The 24,370-nt window shown below is 55.4% G+C and overlaps 2 protein-coding genes across 5 annotated transcripts in view; both read left to right on the top strand.

The window, feature by feature from the left end:
- Positions 1 to 372: 372 nt before the first annotated feature.
- KPNA2 (karyopherin subunit alpha 2) lies at positions 373 to 4,455 on the top strand. The gene is made up of 11 exons (XM_069749160.1): positions 373 to 470; positions 1,617 to 1,727; positions 1,834 to 1,974; positions 2,112 to 2,200; positions 2,303 to 2,571; positions 2,652 to 2,746; positions 2,820 to 3,083; positions 3,164 to 3,397; positions 3,499 to 3,681; positions 3,766 to 3,915; positions 3,987 to 4,455. The coding sequence occupies exons 2-11, from the start codon at positions 1,659 to 1,661 to the stop codon at positions 4,077 to 4,079; spliced, it is 1,587 nt and encodes a 528-aa protein (XP_069605261.1). The 5' UTR covers positions 373 to 470; positions 1,617 to 1,658; the 3' UTR covers positions 4,080 to 4,455.
- A 7,114-nt stretch (positions 4,456 to 11,569) lies between these two features.
- The window catches only part of SMURF2 (SMAD specific E3 ubiquitin protein ligase 2), a 56,196-nt gene continuing 43,395 nt past the window's right edge, over positions 11,570 to 24,370 (top strand). For all 4 annotated transcript variants that reach the window (XM_069749159.1, XM_069749156.1, XM_069749158.1 and 1 more), the window contains exon 1: positions 11,570 to 11,773. In XM_069749159.1, the coding sequence (XP_069605260.1) occupies positions 11,722 to 11,773 (52 nt within the window). In that variant the 5' untranslated portion in view covers positions 11,570 to 11,721. The remainder of the gene's footprint in view (positions 11,774 to 24,370) is intronic.

Below are 24,370 nucleotides of genomic sequence, written 5' to 3'. Positions count from 1 at the left end.
TCTATGACGATCTGACCAATATTGGAACCAGACAATGTGATTGTATGACGATCTGACCAATATCAGGACCAGACAATCTGATTGTATGACGATCTGACCAATATTAGGACCAGACAATCTGATTGAATGACGATCTGACCAATATTGGAACCAGACAATGTGATTGTATGACGATCTGACCATAATCAGGAGCAGATCCGCTTGTACGATGTCGCACACCTTCTGCCGGTGATCGGACGTGCTGTTCAGCCCCTTTCCTTGTCTTTGCCGTCTCTCGCTTTTCTTGCTGACAGTCTCCACTTGTAGTCGGGACCCAAGAGGTTAATCTCGCGTGATCTGTACCGGCTTCTTTTGAACGGACCAATGAGCGCGCCGATGTCCCTCGAACGGACCAATCAGCGCTCAGCTCTCCCGGACATTTAAACTCGCGGCTGCCGGGACCACGTTACATTCCGGAGTGAGGAGGCGAGGTGAGAGCATGTGCGGAGGAGGGGCGCCGGCTCCTGGGGCCGCGGGGCTGTCAGCGGGGGATCCTGGGGCCCCGGGGCTGTCAGCGGGGGATCCTGGGGCCCCGGGGCTGTCAGCGGGGGATCCTGGGGCCCCGGGGCTGTCAGCGGGGGATCCTGGGGCCCCGGGGCTGTCAGCGGGGGATCCTGGGGCCCCGGGAGGTGGTGGTCCGCGGCGGACGGCAGAGCTTATAACGGCTGGCCCCGGACGTTAACCCTTTACCCGCTCTGGGGCCCTTGAGGACCTGTTTACACGGGGCGCCTGATGACATCGTGTCTGGGGTGGTGACCTGGTGCAGGGACCCTTCAATCTGGGGGGGGGGGGGGGGCTTCGCCCTGTGGTGTCTGTGGGGGGCTCTACCCGTTACCAGTGACGATCTGTGTCCGGGACTCTGCAGCTGGGGCCTCCTGTCCGGGCTGCCCCCCTATAGTGGTGGTAATGAGGGCCCCCAGGAGCTGCACATCAGGGGCCCCCGATCTGCCAGTCTGTCACCAGTGTTGCAGTCTTGATCTATGGGTGTCTCTGCTCACTGACAGCTGGTGGGGTCAAGGGCTGGTTGGGTTGGTCTCATTGGGATGGGGATCTCGTTTGTACCATCCTCACTGGTGCAGGCTCTCCTGACAGATGCTGGTCCTGTTGGGTTGATTGGTGGTCCTGTTGGGTTGGGGGTCTTGTTTTCTCCGTCCTCACCACCGCAGTCTTCCCTGACAGGTGCTGGTCTCATTGGGTTGGTGGTCTCGTTTGGTCGGTGGTCTTGTTTGTACCATCCTCACCACCGCAGTCTCTCCTGACAGATATTGTTCCCGTTGGGTGGGTTGGTTGGGTCGGGGGTCTCGTTTGTTCTGTCCTCACTGCCACAGTCTTCCCTGACAGGTGCTGGTCTCGTTGGGTCGGGGGTCTTGTTTGTACCATCCTCAGTGTCGCAGTCTCCCCTGATGGATATTGGTCCCTCTGGGTTGGTGTTCCTGTTGGGTCGGGGGTCTTGTTTATACCATCCTCACCGCCGCAGTCTTCCCTGACAGATGCTGGTCCCGTTGGGTTGGTTGGTGGTCCTGTTGGGTCGGGGGTCTCGTTTGTGCTGTCCTCACCACCGTGGTCTCTCCTGACAGGTGCACTGTTTACTGATCCTGCTTTAACCCCGTGTTGTCGCCATGTCTAACAATGAGAACGCCGCTGCTGTCCGCCTGAACCGCTTTAAGAACAAGGGCAAAGACTCCTCGGTGAGTGGGCGCTCCTGGGGTGGAGGGCCGGGGGAGTAGCGGGGCCCGCACCTGGGGTGGAGGGTAGTAATAGTAGTGTCGGGCTCTGAACCGTCTGCTTCCCCAGGAGATGCGGCGTCGCCGGGTGGAGGTGAACGTGGAGCTCCGCAAGGCCAAAAAAGACGACCAGCTGCTGAAGAGGAGGAACGTCAGCGCCTTCCCGGACGAGCCCACGTCCCCCCTGCAGGAGAAGAGCCAGAACGGGCAGGTGAGCGCCGGCTGGGGGTAGTGGTTCTCTGTGGTCCTGGAGGTTGGTGGTAGTAGTTCTCTACCGTCTTTGGGGGTTGGTGGTAGTGGCCATCCTCGCTGCAGCACACTGACTTGTTCTCGCCCGCCTCCTTCCAGACCGCGGCTCTGTGGACGGTGGAGGAGATCGTCCGCCTGGTGTCCAGCCCGGGCATCGACCTCCAGCTGCAGGCCACACAGGCTGCCAGGTGAGACTGACCCTGAAGTAGGGGAAGCTCTTGTCGGTCCCATGCAAGGAGCTGTCTCTGGAGGGGTCACCGTTGATCTGACTTTCTGCCCCCTGTCTGCAGGAAGCTTCTATCCAGGGAGCGGGATCCCCCCATTGACCGCATCATCCAGGCTGGCCTGATCCCCACCCTGGTGTCCTTCCTGGGCCGCACCGACTGCAGCCCCATCCAGTTCGAGGCCTCGTGGGCACTGACCAACATCGCGTCCGGTAACTCTGACCAGACCAAGGCAGTGGTGGACGGCGGGGCGGTGCCGGCCTTCATCTCCCTTCTGGCCTCCCCTCACCCGCACATCAGCGAGCAGGCCGTGTGGGCCCTGGGCAACATTGCAGGTGAGCTTCTATTGCTGCACCTCGGAGGTGGTTGCTGCAGCGCCTCCACAGGGGAAGTAATGCATTACACCCTCCTGCAGGTGACGGCTCAGCCTACAGAGACCTGGTGATTAAGCATGGCGCGCTGGAGCCCCTGTTGGCGCTGCTGGCAGACCCGGATCTGTCAACTCTGCCGGTAAGCCAGGACCTCCGGGCCTGCAGTAAGTCTCGGCACCCCCTTCTCCCGCCTGACTCCTCTTTGTCTTCAGACCGGGTATCTGCGTAACATCACCTGGACCCTGTCCAACCTGTGCCGTAACAAGAACCCCGCGCCTCCGCTGGACGCAGTGCGGCTCATTCTGCCCACCCTGCTCCGCCTGATGCACCACGATGACCGTGAGGTCCTTGCCGACACCTGCTGGGCAGTGTCCTACCTCACCGACGGGGCCAACGACCGCATCAATGTGGTGGTGCAGACGGGGCTGGTCCCCAGGGTGGTGCAGCTGCTGGGGTGTAAGGAGCTGACCATAGTGGTGAGTGCTGGCAGGTGGGCTTCTGGGGCATACAAGGAGTCGTAGTTACCCCAATGTAACGCGTGCCATCTCTCCTGCAGACCCCTTGTCTCAGGACAGTGGGGAACATAGTGACCGGCACAGACGAGCAGACCCAGATAGTCCTGGAAGCGGGCGCACTCTCTGTCTTTCCCGACCTCCTCACCCACCACAAGAACAACATCCAGAAAGAAGCGGCCTGGACCCTGTCCAACATCACAGCTGGGCGCCAGGACCAGATACAGGAGGTGATCAACCAGGGGCTGGTCCCCTACCTGGTGGATGTCCTCCGGAAGGTGAGTCTTGTGTAACGCCACAGTCGGCTGCTCTCCCTCCTCTGTCCCAACATGGGCCACGTCTGAGCCCAGGACCCCCTAACATGAGTTCTCTCCTTCAGGGCGACTTTAAGACCCAGAAGGAAGCGGTGTGGGCCATCACCAACTACACGAGCGGTGGCACCATGGAGCAGATCATCTACCTGGTGCAGTGCGGGGTGATGGAGCCTCTCAGCTGCCTCCTCTCCACCAAGGACAGCAAGACTGTGCTGGTCATCCTGGATGCCTTCACCAACATCTTCATGGTAAGTGCTTCCCCCTCCCCCAGTCCTTACAGACTACCACAGCCCCCCCAGGCAGGATCCATGTAACCCCCACTTGTCCTGCAGGCCGCAGATAAGCTCGGGGAGACGGAGAAGCTGTGCCTCATGGTGGAGGAGTGCGGTGGCCTGGACCAGATCGAAGCCCTGCAGTCTCACGAGAACGAGCAGGTGTACCAGGCGTCCGCCACACTCATCGAGAAATACTTCAACACGGAGGTGAGTACGGGAGGGGTCACCACAAGGATCTGAAGGGTAGATGTATCATATTAACCCTTCCTTCCCTGCAGGAGGGCGAGGAGGAAGCTCTGGCCCCAGAAGCCACCAGCGACGGCTACAACTTCCAGGTCCCCAGCGGCACGCACACCACCTTCAACTTCTGAGCACTTAGTGGCCCCGCCTCTGCTTGTGATAGCACTCTCTGTACATACTGTGAATCTTTGTCTCTGTACATAGTTTTATATTTCTGTGCCCCTCCTTTATATTTGTTTTTCCTGCTGCTCCCCCAATACCTCTGGGTGGACAGTAACTGACCTCCTGTGTTTTATTTCTTCCTTCTCATTCTGCCCCTCAACCTGAAATATAATAAATTGGGCTGTTATGAGGCTATCTCTGCCTAAAGGTCCTGAAAGGGTTAATGGGCAATTCCACAGACTGGGATCCTGACCCCCCGGGGGTGACATCTTAGGGCGCTCAACATTTAAGAAAAGTTTACATTGTAACATTAAAGGTGAAAAATAAAACATTTTGTAAAATAAAGTCTTCAAGTTGTGTGGCTGACAATCGACAGAATAGTGAGCGCGCGCAGCTCTGGAGTATAATACAGGATCAGTATGTACAGTGACTGCACCAGCTGAATAGTGAGTGCAGCTCTGGAGTATAATACAGGATGTACCGTAACTCAGGATCAGTAATGTATGTACACTGACTGTACCAGCAGAATAGTGAGCACAGCTCTGAAGGATGAGTGCTGATCTTGAGTTACATGGTGTGTAGTTTGCACAGGAGCACTTCAGACTGATATCAGTGAATTATATTTTGCTTTTTGTCAGTTTAAGATTTCTTCATTGAAACAGGGAGCAGCTGCTGACATCTGAGTCCCTTGTGTCGTGCTAGCTCACTTTACCACTGCAGTAAATGTGGGTGGGACTTGATATCTCTCCACCCCCCCCCCCATCTCTATCCTGCCGATACCCCAATACTTAGCGGTATGTGCCCCTATAATTGCACCTGCTGTGTGGCAGAAAACGGCTTCTACTACTGCCCCACATACTAATGCTGACAGCTGTGCCCCCACATAATAGTGATAAAATTATTAGCGGCACTTCAAATACTGGTGCACAAGTAGGATCCCGAACCATATAGTATTATGAAGGGCTTGGCACTCGGATAAGTAGAAATATAAAGGTTTATCTACAGTGTAGTTGTACAGTTGGGGCCTTTTTCTATAGAAAGTGGGGTCCTAGGCAAAAGTTCAAAATGGGGCCCCAAATGCTGACATATTGCACATCACACAGAAGCACTTCTGTTGTATTTACGTGCGCTGATCTTAGGCCGCTAAACGAGTGCGATTGACAGCATTGAAGTCGTCCGACGCTTGTTTCCCGGCCTCTTTACACCGACTGAGGAAGAATGAAAAGAACAGAACAATCACAATTAGATCAATCTGTCCCCATACAGTATCATGTTATCAGCAGCACATCTGCAGTTTACAGTGGGCGATGTGCTGCTGAGAACAAGGATTTATGTTGCGGCATAAATAATTCAATCACTCGGATAGGCAGCATTTTGTTTGTTTAGTAGAATACACTCCCCATAGTCTTCCATATATTATGTTCACCACAGTCCTCCATATTGTAAAATGCACACCTCATAGTCCTTCATATAATATAATGTGCCCCATAGTCCTCCATGTAGTAGAATATATTCCCCATAGAACTCCATGTATTAAAATACAGTTCTCCATCTAGTATAATACACTCCCCATAGTCCTACATATAGTATAATGTGCACCACAGTCCTCCATATACACTGCTCAAAAAAATAAAGGCAACACTAAATTCCCACATCCTAGATATCACTGAACTATTTCAGTTGTAAATCTTTATTCATTACATAGTGGAATGTGTTGAGAACAATAAAACCTAAAAATGATCAAAGTAAATCACAACTACTATCCCACAGAGGTCTGGAGTTGGAATGATGCTCAAAATCAAAGAGAAAAATCTAATTACCGGATAAACCAACTTCAGTGGAAATGCCTCAAGGCAAGGAAATGCTGCTCAGTAGTGTGTGGCCTCCACGTCCTGTATGACCTCCCTACAACGCCTGGGCATGCTCCAGATGAGGCGGCGGATGGTCTCCTGAGGAATCTACTCCCAGACCTGGACTAAAGCATCCGCCAACTCCTGGACAGTCTGTGGTGCAACGTGACGGTGGATGGAGCGAGACATGATGTCCCAGACGTGTTCAATCGGATTCAGGTCTGGGGAACCGGCGGGTCAGTCCATAGCTTCAATGCCTTCATCTTGCAGGAACTACTGACATACTCCAGCCACATGAGGTCTGGCATTGTCCTGCATTAGGAGGAGCCCAGGGCCAACCGCACCAGCATATGGTCTCACAAGGGGTCTGAGGCTCTCATCTCGGTACCTAATGGCAGTCTGGCGAGAACATGGAGGTCCATACAGTAATATGGGCACCACATAGTCCTCCATACAGAATTATTGACACCACATAGTCCTCCATACAGAATTATGGGCATCACATAGTCCTCCATACAGTATAATGGGCACCACATAGTGTTTCATACAATATTATGGGCACTATATAGTCCTCCATACAGAATTATTGGCACCACATATTCCTCACTGAATTATGGGCACCGCATAGTCCTCCATACAGAATTGTCGGCATGACATAGTCCTCCATAAAGAATTATTGGCACCACATAGTCCTCCTTACAGTATAATGACCCCACATAGTCCTCCATGCAGTATTATTGTCATCACATAGTCCACTATATAGTATGAGACCACATAGTCCTTCATACAAAATTATTGGCACCACAATAGTCCTCCATACTGAATTATGGACACCACATAGTCGTCCATAGAGAATTATGGGCACCACATATCCTTCCATACAAAATTATGGGCACCACATATCCCTCCATACAGAATTATAGGCACTGCATATTGATGAAGAAAAAAATGATGTTGTCCCAGCTCCTTAAACTGCATATTGCTCCATACAGAATGATGTGCACCACGTAGTCCTCCATATAGTATTATGGGCGCCATATAGTCAAACAAACAGTGTTATGGGCACATATAGTCCTCCATACAGAATTATAGGCACCACATAGCCCTCCATACTGAATTATGGGCACAATATATTCCTCCATACAGTAATATGGACACCACATAGTCCTCCATACTGTATTAAGGGAACTATATGGTCCTCCATACAGTATTATGGGATCTACATGGTCCTACGTACAGTATAAAGAGCACCACATAGTCCTCCATAGATAATTATAGGCACCACATAGTCCTTCATAAAGTCTTATGGGAACCACATAGTCCTCCATACAGTATAATGAGCACCACATAGTCCATACATTATTATGGGCATCACATAGTCCTCCACACAGTACTATGGGCAAGCACATAGTCCTCCATACAGAATTGTGGGCATCACATAGTCCACCATATAGTCGAGCAAACAGTGTTATGGTAACTACATAGTCCTTCATACAGTATTATTGGCACCACATAGTCATCTATAGAGTATTATGGGCATTGCATATTCCTACATACAGAATTATGGGCACCACATAGTCCTCCATACAGTATTATGGGCATCACATAGTCCTCCATACAGAATTATGGTCACCACATAGTCATCCATACAGTATTATGGGCACTGCATAGTCCTCCATACAGAATTATGGGAACTGCATAGTCCTCCATACAGTATTATAGGCACTACATATAGTCCTCCATGCATCATACAGTATAGTGGGCACCATATAATGCTCCATACAGTACAATGGTCCCCATATAATGCTCCATACAGTATAATGAGCCCCATACATATTTTGCTCCATACAGTATAATGATGGGCCACATATAATGTTCCATACAGTATAGTGAGCTCCATATAATGTTCCATACAGTATAATGGGCCCCGTATAATGCTCCATACAGTATAGTGAGCTCTATATAATGTTCCATACAGTATAATAGGCCCCATATAATGCTCCATACAATATAATGGGCCCCATATAATGCTCCATACAGTATAATGAGCCCCATATAATGCTCCATACAGTATAGTGAGCCCCATATAATGCTCCATACAGTATAATGGGCCAAATATAATTCTTCATACAGTATTATGGGCCCCATATAATGCTTCATACAGTATAATGGGCCCCATATAATGCTCCATACAGTATAGTGAGCCCCATATAATGCTACATACAGTATAATGGGCCCCATATAATACTCGCCTCTCCCATTCCCCACTGCTCCGGTCTCTTCAGTCTTCGGACTATCTGAAGAAACCTTCGGCACACAGATCTGACACTGAAAGACGAATAGAGTGAGATTTTATTCTCAGCCGACTTAGGTGCATAACAGAACTTGGATCTCTGCAGTGCTCAGCAGAGGGGGCGCTGTAGTCACGTCATGGCGCCCACTGCCCTGAGACATCACAGATGAAGATGCTGAAAACTCTTGAGCTGTGGAGAATGGGGAGAGGCGAGTATTTGAGGGGGGTGTGGTGCCATCGCTGGTACCTGGCTTCCTCGACTCAATGGTCCCATAGCGTGCCATTTTTTCTGATGGCAAGTGCCCCTCCCCCGATCATCTTGTGCCCAGGATGTGCCGGATGGTGACGCTGGCCCTAGTCATCACGGCGGGTCAGATAATGAACCCTGAAGGTGCGCACCTCTGCCTGCACTTTTAAAGGGCCCGTGCTCCTAAAAATGGCATATTTTTCCCTTCTCTCTCGTGCCCATTTGGCATTTCAAGGGTACCCCACCAGGTCATTCTGACCATGTCCACCCCTGCCCCCCGGAATGCCACATTACTGGATACAAGGCACGGCAGACAACCACTGTGATCTGAACAGAGCCGTCATTACAGAACTGAGATCACAGTGATTACAGATTAGACATGGTCCAGGTACTGGCACCAGGTCATGATCTCTCCTCCCCATATCCCCTGCTCTCTTCCATATGCCCCCATAATCCTCTGTATCCCCCCCACTCCTTCGTATCCCCCTTTCTTTCGCACCCTCCAATCTCCTCAGTATATCCCACTCTCCTCAGTAACTCCCCTGCTCTCCTTCGTATCCTCCATGCTCTCCTCCATATTCCCTTCTCTATCCCACGCTTTCCTCCGTATTCCTTCTCTCCTCCTTATTCTCCTCTCTCCTCCATATCCCGCGCTCTATTCCGTATCCCCTCTGTCCTCCGTATCCCCCACTCCTCCGTATCCCTCTTTCCTCTGTATCCCCCTCTCTATCCTCCGTATCCCCCTCTCTATCCTCCTATCTCTCCTCTGTATCCTCTCTCTCCTCCATACCCCTTTCTATACTCCGTATTCCCCTCTCTCTTCTCTGTATCACCCTCTCTCTCCTCTGTATCCCCCTCCCCTCTGTATCCCCCTCTCTCTCCTCTGTATCCCCCCTCTCTCCTCTGTATCCCCTCTCTCCTCTGTATCCCCCCTCTCTCCTCTGTATCCCCCTCTCTCTCCTCTGTATCCCCCCTCTCTCTCCTCTGTATCCCCCCTCTCTCCTCGTTATCCCCCCTCTCTCCTCTGTATCCCCCTCTCTCCTCTGTAACCCCCTCTCTCCTCTGTATCCCCCTCTCCTCTGTATCCCCCTCTCCTCTGTATCCCCCTCTCTCCTCTGTATCCCCCTCTCTCCTCTGTATCCCCCTCTCCTCTGTATCCCCCTCTCTCCTCTGTATCCCCCTCTCTCCTCTGTAACCCCCTCTCTCCTCTGTATCCCCCTCTCTCTCCTCTGTATCCCCCCTCCTCTGTATCCCCCCTCTCTCCTCTGTATCCCCCTCTCTCTCCTCTGTATCCCCCCTCTCTCCTCTGTATCCCCCCTCTCTCCTCTGTATCCCCCTCTCTCTCCTCTGTATCCCCCTCTCTCTCCTCTGTATCCCCCCTCTCTCCTCTGTATCCCCCCTCTCTCCTCTGTATCCCCCCTCTCTCCTCTGTATCCCCCTCTCTCTCCTCTGTATCCCCCTCTCTCCTCTGTATCCCCCTCTCTCCTCTGTATCCCCCCTCTCTCCTCTGTATCCCCCTCTCCTCTGTATCCCCCTCTCTCTCCTCTGTATCCCCCTCTCATCTGTATCCCCCTCTCTCCTCTGTATCCCCCTCTCTCCTCTGTAACCCCCTCTCCTCTGTATCCCCCTCTCTCCTCTGTATCCCCCCTCTCTCCTCTGTATCCCCCCTCTCTCCTCTGTATCCCCCTCTCTCCTCTGTATCCCCCTCTCTCTTCTGTATCCCCTCTCTCCTCTGTATCCCTCTCTCCTCTGTATCCCCCTCTCTCTCCTCTGTATCCCCCCTCTCTCCTCTGTATCCCCCCTCTCTCCTCTGTATCCCCCTCTCTCCTCTGTATCCCCCTCTCTCTCCTCTGTATCCCCCTCTCTCTCCTCTGTATCCCCCTCTCTCCTCTGTATCCCCCCTCTCCTCTGTATCCCCCTCTCTCTCCCCCTCTCTCCTCTGTATCCCCCCTCTCCTCTGTATCCCCCTCTCTCTCCTCTGTATCCCCCTCTCTCCTCTGTATCCCCCCTCTCCTCTGTATCCCCCTCTCTCTCCTCTGTATCCCCCTCTCTCCTCTGTATCCCCCCTCTCTCCTCTGTATCCCCCTCTCTCTCCTCTGTATCCCCCTCTCTACTCTGTATCCCCCTCTCTCCTCTGTATCCCCCTCTCTCTCCTCTGTATCCCCCTCTCTCCTCTGTATCCCCCCTCTCTCCTCTGTATCCCCCTCTCTCTCCTCTGTATCCCCCTCTCTCCTCTGTATCCCCCTCTCTCTCCTCTGTATCCCCCTCTCTCTCCTCTGTATCCCCCTCTCTCCTCTGTATCCCCCTCTCTCCTCTGTATCCCCCTCTCCTCTGTATCCCCCTCTCTCCTCTGTATCCCCCTCTCTCTCCTCTGTATCCCCCTCTCTCCTCTGTATCCCCCTCTCTCTCCTCTGTATCCCCCTCTCTCCTCTGTATCCCCCTCTCTCTCCTCTGTATCCCCCTCTCTCCTCTGTATCCCCTCTCTCTCCTCTGTATCCCCCTCTCCTCTGTATCCCCCTCTCTCCTCTGTATCCCCCTCTCTCTCCTCTGTATCCCCCTCTCTCCTCTGTATCCCCCTCTCTCTCCTCTGTATCCCCCTCTCTCCTCTGTATCCCCTCTCTCTCCTCTGTATCCCCCTCTCTCCTCTGTATCCCCTCTCTCTCCTCTGTATCCCCCTCTCTCCTCTGTATCCCCTCTCTCTCCTCTGTATCCCCCTCTCTCTCCTCTGTATCCCCCTCTCTCCTCTGTATCCCCCTCTCTCCTCCGTTTCAGGCTGCCATCACACTAGCAGTATTTGGTCAGTATTTTCCCTCAGTATTTGTAGCCAAAACCAGGAGTGGGTGATAAATGCAGAAGTGGTGGATATGTTTCTATTATACTTTTCCTCTATATGTCCCACTCCTGGTTTTGGCTACAAATACTGATGTAAAATACTGACCAAATACTGATAGTGTGACGGACGGCAGCCTTCCGTCCACATCTCCAGTCCCCGCCCCCTCGCCGTCCTCAGTCCCCGCCCACTCGCCGTCCTCAGTCCCCGCCCCTCGCCAGTCCCCGCCCCCGGCCGGGTGTCTCCGCCTCTCCTCTGTGCTGCTGTCTGTGCCTCCTCTCATGGCGCCGCTGTGGATTTCCCGGCCTCCTCCGCTCTCCGGGTGACCGAGCCCCGCTCTTAGCGCACCCGGCCTCCCAGCAGCCACCGCGGCCCCGGACACTGCAGGGCCATGTCCAACCAGGGGAACCGGAGGAATGGACCCGTGAAGCTGCGCCTGACCGGTAAGAGGGAAGGACGGGGCTGCGGCCAGGAAAACCGAGGCCGCGGGGGAGAAGGGGACGGGACCAGGAGAGGCCGCGGGGAGAAGGGGACGGAGACCGGGGGACGGAGCCAGGAAAGACCGAGGCCGCGGGGAGAAGGGGACGGAGACCGGGGGAGAGACCGAGAATAAATCATATATACCCGGGATATACAGAGTGCGGGGGATATATACACCCCGGATGTACAGAGTGCGGGGGATATATACACCCCGGATGTACAGAGTGCGGGGGATATATACACCCCGGATGTACAGAGTGCGGGGGATATATACACCCCGGATGTACAGAGTGCGGGGGATATATACACCCCGGATATACAGAGTGCGGGGGATATATACACCCCGGATGTACAGAGTGCGGGGGATATGTACACCCCGGATGTACAGAGTGCGGGGGATATGTACACCCCGGATGTACAGAGTGCGGGGGATATGTACACCCCGGATGTACAGAGTGCGGGGGATATGTACACCCCGGATGTACAGAGTGCGGGGGATATGTACACCCCGGATGTACAGAGTGCGGGGGATATGTACACCCCGGATGTACAGAGTGCGGGGGATATGTACACCCCGGATGTACAGAGTGCGGGGGATATGTACACCCCGGATGTACAGAGTGCGGGGGATATGTACACCCCGGATGTACAGAGTGCGGGGGATATGTACACCCCGGATGTACAGAGTGCGGGGGATATGTACACCCCGGATGTACAGAGTGCGGGGGATATGTACACCCCGGATGTACAGAGTGCGGGGGATATGTACACCCCGGATGTACAGAGTGCGGGGGATATGTACACCCCGGATGTACAGAGTGCGGGGGATATGTACACCCCGGATGTACAGAGTGCGGGGGATATGTACACCCCGGATGTACAGAGTGCGGGGGATATGTACACCCCGGATGTACAGAGTGCGGGGGATATGTACACCCCGGATGTACAGAGTGCGGGGGATATGTACACCCCGGATGTACAGAGTGCGGGGGATATGTACACCCCGGATGTACAGAGTGCGGGGGATATGTACACCCCGGATGTACAGAGTGCGGGGGATATGTACACCCCGGATGTACAGAGTGCGGGGGATATGTACACCCCGGATGTACAGAGTGCGGGGGATATGTACACCCCGGATGTACAGAGTGCGGGGGATATGTACACCCCGGATGTACAGAGTGCGGGGGATATGTACACCCCGGATGTACAGAGTGCGGGGGATATGTACACCCCGGATGTACAGAGTGCGGGGGATATGTACACCCCGGATGTACAGAGTGCGGGGGATATGTACACCCCGGATGTACAGAGTGCGGGGGATATGTACACCCCGGATGTACAGAGTGCGGGGGATATGTACACCCCGGATGTACAGAGTGCGGGGGATATGTACACCCCGGATGTACAGAGTGCGGGGGATATGTACACCCCGGATGTACAGAGTGCGGGGGATATGTACACCCCGGATGTACAGAGTGCGGGGGATATGTACACCCCGGATGTACAGAGTGCGGGGGATATGTACACCCCGGATGTACAGAGTGCGGGGGATATGTACACCCCGGATGTACAGAGTGCGGGGGATATGTACACCCCGGATGTACAGAGTGCGGGGGATATGTACACCCCGGATGTACAGAGTGCGGGGGATATGTACACCCCGGATGTACAGAGTGCGGGGGATATGTACACCCCGGATGTACAGAGTGCGGGGGATATGTACACCCCGGATGTACAGAGTGCGGGGGATATGTACACCCCGGATGTACAGAGTGCGGGGGATATGTACACCCCGGATGTACAGAGTGCGGGGGATATGTACACCCCGGATGTACAGAGTGCGGGGGATATGTACACCCCGGATGTACAGAGTGCGGGGGATATGTACACCCCGGATGTACAGAGTGCGGGGGATATGTACACCCCGGATGTACAGAGTGCGGGGGATATGTACACCCCGGATGTACAGAGTGCGGGGGATATGTACACCCCGGATGTACAGAGTGCGGGGGATATGTACACCCCGGATGTACAGAGTGCGGGGGATATGTACACCCCGGATGTACAGAGTGCGGGGGATATGTACACCCCGGATGTACAGAGTGCGGGGGATATGTACACCCCGGATGTACAGAGTGCGGGGGATATGTACACCCCGGATGTACAGAGTGCGGGGGATATGTACACCCCGGATGTACAGAGTGCGGGGGATATGTACACCCCGGATGTACAGAGTGCGGGGGATATGTACACCCCGGATGTACAGAGTGCGGGGGATATGTACACCCCGGATGTACAGAGTGCGGGGGATATGTACACCCCGGATGTACAGAGTGCGGGGGATATGTACACCCCGGATGTACAGAGTGCGGGGGATATGTACACCCCGGATGTACAGAGTGCGGGGGATATGTACACCCCGGATGTACAGAGTGCGGGGGATATGTACACCCCGGATGTACAGAGTGCGGGGGATATGTACACCCCGGATGTACAGAGTGCGGGGGATATGTACACCCCGGATGTACAGAGTGCGGGGGATATGTACACCCCGGATGTACAGAGTGCGGGGGATATGTACACCCCGGATGTACAGAGTGCGGGGGATATGTACACCCCGGATGTACAGAGTGCGGGGGATATGTACACCCCGGATGTACAGAGTGCGGGGGATATGTACACCCCGGATGTACAGAGTGCGGGGGATATGTACACCCCGGATGTACAGAGTGCGGGGGATATGTACACCCCGGATGTACAGAGTGCGGGGGATATGTACACCCCGGATGTACAGAGTGCGGGGGATATGTACACCCCGGATGTACAGAGTGCGGGGGATATGTACACCCCGGATGTACAGAGTGCGGGGGATATGTACACCCCGGATGTACAGAGTGCGGGGGATATGTACACCCCGGATGTACAGAGTGCGGGGGATATGTACACCCCGGATGTACAGAGTGCGGGGGATATGTACACCCCGGATGTACAGAGTGCGGGGGATATGTACACCCCGGATGTACAGAGTGCGGGGGATATGTACACCCCGGATGTACAGAGTGCGGGGGATATGTACACCCCGGATGTACAGAGTGCGGGGGATATGTACACCCCGGATGTACAGAGTGCGGGGGATATGTACACCCCGGATGTACAGAGTGCGGGGGATATGTACACCCCGGATGTACAGAGTGCGGGGGATATGTACACCCCGGATGTACAGAGTGCGGGGGATATGTACACCCCGGATGTACAGAGTGCGGGGGATATGTACACCCCGGATGTACAGAGTGCGGGGGATATGTACACCCCGGATGTACAGAGTGCGGGGGATATGTACACCCCGGATGTACAGAGTGCGGGGGATATGTACACCCCGGATGTACAGAGTGCGGGGGATATGTACACCCCGGATGTACAGAGTGCGGGGGATATGTACACCCCGGATGTACAGAGTGCGGGGGATATGTACACCCCGGATGTACAGAGTGCGGGGGATATGTACACCCCGGATGTACAGAGTGCGGGGGATATGTACACCCCGGATGTACAGAGTGCGGGGGATATGTACACCCCGGATGTACAGAGTGCGGGGGATATGTACACCCCGGATGTACAGAGTGCGGGGGATATGTACACCCCGGATGTACAGAGTGCGGGGGATATGTACACCCCGGATGTACAGAGTGCGGGGGATATGTACACCCCGGATGTACAGAGTGCGGGGGATATGTACACCCCGGATGTACAGAGTGCGGGGGATATGTACACCCCGGATGTACAGAGTGCGGGGGATATGTACACCCCGGATGTACAGAGTGCGGGGGATATGTACACCCCGGATGTACAGAGTGCGGGGGATATGTACACCCCGGATGTACAGAGTGCGGGGGATATGTACACCCCGGATGTACAGAGTGCGGGGGATATGTACACCCCGGATGTACAGAGTGCGGGGGATATGTACACCCCGGATGTACAGAGTGCGGGGGATATGTACACCCCGGATGTACAGAGTGCGGGGGATATGTACACCCCGGATGTACAGAGTGCGGGGGATATGTACACCCCGGATGTACAGAGTGCGGGGGATATGTACACCCCGGATGTACAGAGTGCGGGGGATATGTACACCCCGGATGTACAGAGTGCGGGGGATATGTACACCCCGGATGTACAGAGTGCGGGGGATATGTACACCCCGGATGTACAGAGTGCGGGGGATATGTACACCCCGGATGTACAGAGTGCGGGGGATATGTACACCCCGGATGTACAGAGTGCGGGGGATATGTACACCCCGGATGTACAGAGTGCGGGGGATATGTACACCCCGGATGTACAGAGTGCGGGGGATATGTACACCCCGGATGTACAGAGTGCGGGGGATATGTACACCCCGGATGTACAGAGTGCGGGGGATATGTACACCCCGGATGTACAGAGTGCGGGGGATATGTACACCCCGGATGTACAGAGTGCGGGGGATATGTACACCCCGGATGTACAGAGTGCGGGGGATATGTACACCCCGGATGTACAGAGTGCGGGGGATATGTACACCCCGGATGTACAGAGTGCGGGGGATATGTACACCCCGGATGTACAGAGTGCGGGGGATATGTACACCCCGGATGTACAGAGTGCGGGGGATATGTACACCCCGGATGTACAGAGTGCGGGGGATATGTACACCCCGGATGTACAGAGTGCGGGGGATATGTACACCCCGGATGTACAGAGTGCGGGGGATATGTACACCCCGGATGTACAGAGTGCGGGGGATATGTACACCCCGGATGTACAGAGTGCGGGGGATATGTACACCCCGGATGTACAGAGTGCGGGGGATATGTACACCCCGGATGTACAGAGTGCGGGGGATATGTACACCCCGGATGTACAGAGTGCGGGGGATATGTACACCCCGGATGTACAGAGTGCGGGGGATATGTACACCCCGGATGTACAGAGTGCGGGGGATATGTACACCCCGGATGTACAGAGTGCGGGGGATATGTACACCCCGGATGTACAGAGTGCGGGGGATATGTACACCCCGGATGTACAGAGTGCGGGGGATATGTACACCCCGGATGTACAGAGTGCGGGGGATATGTACACCCCGGATGTACAGAGTGCGGGGGATATGTACACCCCGGATGTACAGAGTGCGGGGGATATGTACACCCCGGATGTACAGAGTGCGGGGGATATGTACACCCCGGATGTACAGAGTGCGGGGGATATGTACACCCCGGATGTACAGAGTGCGGGGGATATGTACACCCCGGATGTACAGAGTGCGGGGGATATGTACACCCCGGATGTACAGAGTGCGGGGGATATGTACACCCCGGATGTACAGAGTGCGGGGGATATGTACACCCCGGATGTACAGAGTGCGGGGGATATGTACACCCCGGATGTACAGAGTGCGGGGGATATGTACACCCCGGATGTACAGAGTGCGGGGGATATGTACACCCCGGATGTACAGAGTGCGGGGGATATGTACACCCCGGATGTACAGAGTGCGGGGGATATGTACACCCCGGATGTACAGAGTGCGGGGGATATGTACACCCCGGATGTACAGAGTGCGGGGGATATGTACACCCCGGATGTACAGAGTGCGGGGGATATGTACACCCCGGATGTACAGAGTGCGGGGGATATGTACACCCCGGATGTACAGAGTGCGGGGGATATGTACACCCCGGATGTACAGAGTGCGGGGGATATGTACACCCCGGATGTACAGAGTGCGGGGGATATGTACACCCCGGATGTACAGAGTGCGGGGGATATGTACACCCCGGATGTACAGAGTGCGGGGGATATGTACACCCCGGATGTACAGAGTGCGGGGGATATGTACACCCCGGATGTACAGAGTGCGGGGGATATGTACACCCCGGATGTACAGAGTGCGGGGGATATGTACACCCCGGATGTACAGAGTGCGGGGGATATGTACACCCCGGATGTACAGAGTGCGGGGGATATGTACACCCCGGATGTACAGAGTGCGGGGGATATGTACACCCCGGATGTACAGAGTGCGGGGGATATGTACACCCCGGATGTACAGAGTGCGGGGGATATGTACACCCCGGATGTACAGAGTGCGGGGGATATGTACACCCCGGATGTACAGAGTGCGGGGGATATGTACACCCCGGATGTACAGAGTGCGGGGGATATGTACACCCCGGATGTACAGAGTGCGGGGGATATGTACACCCCGGATGTACAGAGTGCGGGGGATATGTACACCCCGGATGTACAGAGTGCGGGGGATATGTACACCCCGGATGTACAGAGTGCGGGGGATATGTACACCCCGGATGTACAGAGTGCGGGGGATATGTACACCCCGGATGTACAGAGTGCGGGGGATATGTACACCCCGGATGTACAGAGTGCGGGGGATATGTACACCCCGGATGTACAGAGTGCGGGGGATATGTACACCCCGGATGTACAGAGTGCGGGGGATATGTACACCCCGGATGTACAGAGTGCGGGGGATATGTACACCCCGGATGTACAGAGTGCGGGGGATATGTACACCCCGGATGTACAGAGTGCGGGGGATATGTACACCCCGGATGTACAGAGTGCGGGGGATATGTACACCCCGGATGTACAGAGTGCGGGGGATATGTACACCCCGGATGTACAGAGTGCGGGGGATATGTACACCCCGGATGTACAGAGTGCGGGGGATATGTACACCCCGGATGTACAGAGTGCGGGGGATATGTACACCCCGGATGTACAGAGTGCGGGGGATATGTACACCCCGGATGTACAGAGTGCGGGGGATATGTACACCCCGGATGTACAGAGTGCGGGGGATATGTACACCCCGGATGTACAGAGTGCGGGGGATATGTACACCCCGGATGTACAGAGTGCGGGGGATATGTACACCCCGGATGTACAGAGTGCGGGGGATATGTACACCCCGGATGTACAGAGTGCGGGGGATATGTACACCCCGGATGTACAGAGTGCGGGGGATATGTACACCCCGGATGTACAGAGTGCGGGGGATATGTACACCCCGGATGTACAGAGTGCGGGGGATATGTACACCCCGGATGTACAGAGTGCGGGGGATATGTACACCCCGGATGTACAGAGTGCGGGGGATATGTACACCCCGGATGTACAGAGTGCGGGGGATATGTACACCCCGGATGTACAGAGTGCGGGGGATATGTACACCCCGGATGTACAGAGTGCGGGGGATATGTACACCCCGGATGTACAGAGTGCGGGGGATATGTACACCCCGGATGTACAGAGTGCGGGGGATATGTACACCCCGGATGTACAGAGTGCGGGGGATATGTACACCCCGGATGTACAGAGTGCGGGGGATATGTACACCCCGGATGTACAGAGTGCGGGGGATATGTACACCCCGGATGTACAGAGTGCGGGGGATATGTACACCCCGGATGTACAGAGTGCGGGGGATATGTACACCCCGGATGTACAGAGTGCGGGGGATATGTACACCCCGGATGTACAGAGTGCGGGGGATATGTACACCCCGGATGTACAGAGTGCGGGGGATATGTACACCCCGGATGTACAGAGTGCGGGGGATATGTACACCCCGGATGTACAGAGTGCGGGGGATATGTACACCCCGGATGTACAGAGTGCGGGGGATATGTACACCCCGGATGTACAGAGTGCGGGGGATATGTACACCCCGGATGTACAGAGTGCGGGGGATATGTACACCCCGGATGTACAGAGTGCGGGGGATATGTACACCCCGGATGTACAGAGTGCGGGGGATATGTACACCCCGGATGTACAGAGTGCGGGGGATATGTACACCCCGGATGTACAGAGTGCGGGGGATATGTACACCCCGGATGTACAGAGTGCGGGGGATATGTACACCCCGGATGTACAGAGTGCGGGGGATATGTACACCCCGGATGTACAGAGTGCGGGGGATATGTACACCCCGGATGTACAGAGTGCGGGGGATATGTACACCCCGGATGTACAGAGTGCGGGGGATATGTACACCCCGGATGTACAGAGTGCGGGGGATATGTACACCCCGGATGTACAGAGTGCGGGGGATATGTACACCCCGGATGTACAGAGTGCGGGGGATATGTACACCCCGGATGTACAGAGTGCGGGGGATATGTACACCCCGGATGTACAGAGTGCGGGGGATATGTACACCCCGGATGTACAGAGTGCGGGGGATATGTACACCCCGGATGTACAGAGTGCGGGGGATATGTACACCCCGGATGTACAGAGTGCGGGGGATATGTACACCCCGGATGTACAGAGTGCGGGGGATATGTACACCCCGGATGTACAGAGTGCGGGGGATATGTACACCCCGGATGTACAGAGTGCGGGGGATATGTACACCCCGGATGTACAGAGTGCGGGGGATATGTACACCCCGGATGTACAGAGTGCGGGGGATATGTACACCCCGGATGTACAGAGTGCGGGGGATATGTACACCCCGGATGTACAGAGTGCGGGGGATATGTACACCCCGGATGTACAGAGTGCGGGGGATATGTACACCCCGGATGTACAGAGTGCGGGGGATATGTACACCCCGGATGTACAGAGTGCGGGGGATATGTACACCCCGGATGTACAGAGTGCGGGGGATATGTACACCCCGGATGTACAGAGTGCGGGGGATATGTACACCCCGGATGTACAGAGTGCGGGGGATATGTACACCCCGGATGTACAGAGTGCGGGGGATATGTACACCCCGGATGTACAGAGTGCGGGGGATATGTACACCCCGGATGTACAGAGTGCGGGGGATATGTACACCCCGGATGTACAGAGTGCGGGGGATATGTACACCCCGGATGTACAGAGTGCGGGGGATATGTACACCCCGGATGTACAGAGTGCGGGGGATATGTACACCCCGGATGTACAGAGTGCGGGGGATATGTACACCCCGGATGTACAGAGTGCGGGGGATATGTACACCCCGGATGTACAGAGTGCGGGGGATATGTACACCCCGGATGTACAGAGTGCGGGGGATATGTACACCCCGGATGTACAGAGTGCGGGGGATATGTACACCCCGGATGTACAGAGTGCGGGGGATATGTACACCCCGGATGTACAGAGTGCGGGGGATATGTACACCCCGGATGTACAGAGTGCGGGGGATATGTACACCCCGGATGTACAGAGTGCGGGGGATATGTACACCCCGGATGTACAGAGTGCGGGGGATATGTACACCCCGGATGTACAGAGTGCGGGGGATATGTACACCCCGGATGTACAGAGTGCGGGGGATATGTACACCCCGGATGTACAGAGTGCGGGGGATATGTACACCCCGGATGTACAGAGTGCGGGGGATATGTACACCCCGGATGTACAGAGTGCGGGGGATATGTACACCCCGGATGTACAGAGTGCGGGGGATATGTACACCCCGGATGTACAGAGTGCGGGGGATATGTACACCCCGGATGTACAGAGTGCGGGGGATATGTACACCCCGGATGTACAGAGTGCGGGGGATATGTACACCCCGGATGTACAGAGTGCGGGGGATATGTACACCCCGGATGTACAGAGTGCGGGGGATATGTACACCCCGGATGTACAGAGTGCGGGGGATATGTACACCCCGGATGTACAGAGTGCGGGGGATATGTACACCCCGGATGTACAGAGTGCGGGGGATATGTACACCCCGGATGTACAGAGTGCGGGGGATATGTACACCCCGGATGTACAGAGTGCGGGGGATATGTACACCCCGGATGTACAGAGTGCGGGGGATATGTACACCCCGGATGTACAGAGTGCGGGGGATATGTACACCCCGGATGTACAGAGTGCGGGGGATATGTACACCCCGGATGTACAGAGTGCGGGGGATATGTACACCCCGGATGTACAGAGTGCGGGGGATATGTACACCCCGGATGTACAGAGTGCGGGGGATATGTACACCCCGGATGTACAGAGTGCGGGGGATATGTACACCCCGGATGTACAGAGTGCGGGGGATATGTACACCCCGGATGTACAGAGTGCGGGGGATATGTACACCCCGGATGTACAGAGTGCGGGGGATATGTACACCCCGGATGTACAGAGTGCGGGGGATATGTACACCCCGGATGTACAGAGTGCGGGGGATATGTACACCCCGGATGTACAGAGTGCGGGGGATATGTACACCCCGGATGTACAGAGTGCGGGGGATATGTACACCCCGGATGTACAGAGTGCGGGGGATATGTACACCCCGGATGTACAGAGTGCGGGGGATATGTACACCCCGGATGTACAGAGTGCGGGGGATATGTACACCCCGGATGTACAGAGTGCGGGGGATATGTACACCCCGGATGTACAGAGTGCGGGGGATATGTACACCCCGGATGTACAGAGTGCGGGGGATATGTACACCCCGGATGTACAGAGTGCGGGGGATATGTACACCCCGGATGTACAGAGTGCGGGGGATATGTACACCCCGGATGTACAGAGTGCGGGGGATATGTACACCCCGGATGTACAGAGTGCGGGGGATATGTACACCCCGGATGTACAGAGTGCGGGGGATATGTACACCCCGGATGTACAGAGTGCGGGGGATATGTACACCCCGGATGTACAGAGTGCGGGGGATATGTACACCCCGGATGTACAGAGTGCGGGGGATATGTACACCCCGGATGTACAGAGTGCGGGGGATATGTACACCCCGGATGTACAGAGTGCGGGGGATATGTACACCCCGGATGTACAGAGTGCGGGGGATATGTACACCCCGGATGTACAGAGTGCGGGGGATATGTACACCCCGGATGTACAGAGTGCGGGGGATATGTACACCCCGGATGTACAGAGTGCGGGGGATATGTACACCCCGGATGTACAGAGTGCGGGGGATATGTACACCCCGGATGTACAGAGTGCGGGGGATATGTACACCCCGGATGTACAGAGTGCGGGGGATATGTACACCCCGGATGTACAGAGTGCGGGGGATATGTACACCCCGGATGTACAGAGTGCGGGGGATATGTACACCCCGGATGTACAGAGTGCGGGGGATATGTACACCCCGGATGTACAGAGTGCGGGGGATATGTACACCCCGGATGTACAGAGTGCGGGGGATATGTACACCCCGGATGTACAGAGTGCGGGGGATATGTACACCCCGGATGTACAGAGTGCGGGGGATATGTACACCCCGGATGTACAGAGTGCGGGGGATATGTACACCCCGGATGTACAGAGTGCGGGGGATATGTACACCCCGGATGTACAGAGTGCGGGGGATATGTACACCCCGGATGTACAGAGTGCGGGGGATATGTACACCCCGGATGTACAGAGTGCGGGGGATATGTACACCCCGGATGTACAGAGTGCGGGGGATATGTACACCCCGGATGTACAGAGTGCGGGGGATATGTACACCCCGGATGTACAGAGTGCGGGGGATATGTACACCCCGGATGTACAGAGTGCGGGGGATATGTACACCCCGGATGTACAGAGTGCGGGGGATATGTACACCCCGGATGTACAGAGTGCGGGGGATATGTACACCCCGGATGTACAGAGTGCGGGGGATATGTACACCCCGGATGTACAGAGTGCGGGGGATATGTACACCCCGGATGTACAGAGTGCGGGGGATATGTACACCCCGGATGTACAGAGTGCGGGGGATATGTACACCCCGGATGTACAGAGTGCGGGGGATATGTACACCCCGGATGTACAGAGTGCGGGGGATATGTACACCCCGGATGTACAGAGTGCGGGGGATATGTACACCCCGGATGTACAGAGTGCGGGGGATATGTACACCCCGGATGTACAGAGTGCGGGGGATATGTACACCCCGGATGTACAGAGTGCGGGGGATATGTACACCCCGGATGTACAGAGTGCGGGGGATATGTACACCCCGGATGTACAGAGTGCGGGGGATATGTACACCCCGGATGTACAGAGTGCGGGGGATATGTACACCCCGGATGTACAGAGTGCGGGGGATATGTACACCCCGGATGTACAGAGTGCGGGGGATATGTACACCCCGGATGTACAGAGTGCGGGGGATATGTACACCCCGGATGTACAGAGTGCGGGGGATATGTACACCCCGGATGTACAGAGTGCGGGGGATATGTACACCCCGGATGTACAGAGTGCGGGGGATATGTACACCCCGGATGTACAGAGTGCGGGGGATATGTACACCCCGGATGTACAGAGTGCGGGGGATATGTACACCCCGGATGTACAGAGTGCGGGGGATATGTACACCCCGGATGTACAGAGTGCGGGGGATATGTACACCCCGGATGTACAGAGTGCGGGGGATATGTACACCCCGGATGTACAGAGTGCGGGGGATATGTACACCCCGGATGTACAGAGTGCGGGGGATATGTACACCCCGGATGTACAGAGTGCGGGGGATATGTACACCCCGGATGTACAGAGTGCGGGGGATATGTACACCCCGGATG

Source organism: Ranitomeya imitator, chromosome 2 (genome assembly GCF_032444005.1).
Source record: "Ranitomeya imitator isolate aRanImi1 chromosome 2, aRanImi1.pri, whole genome shotgun sequence".
NCBI classification, from domain to species: domain Eukaryota; kingdom Metazoa; phylum Chordata; class Amphibia; order Anura; family Dendrobatidae; genus Ranitomeya; species Ranitomeya imitator.
Note: the sequence above shows the minus strand (reverse complement) of the source record. Positions and strands in the feature narration are given on the sequence as shown.

What these genes read in the sequence shown, in the direction of transcription:
- KPNA2 (XM_069749160.1), top strand. Translation starts at nt 1,659, where the DNA reads ATGTCTAACAATGAGAACGCCGCTGCTGTCCGCCTGAACCGCTTTAAG. An exon ending in CGGATCTGTCAACTCTGCCG is followed by an intron (nt 2,747 to 2,819) that starts GTAAGCCAGGAC and finishes CTTTGTCTTCAG; the next exon opens with ACCGGGTATCTGCGTAACAT. An exon ending in TGGTGGATGTCCTCCGGAAG is followed by an intron (nt 3,398 to 3,498) that starts GTGAGTCTTGTG and finishes TCTCTCCTTCAG; the next exon opens with GGCGACTTTAAGACCCAGAA.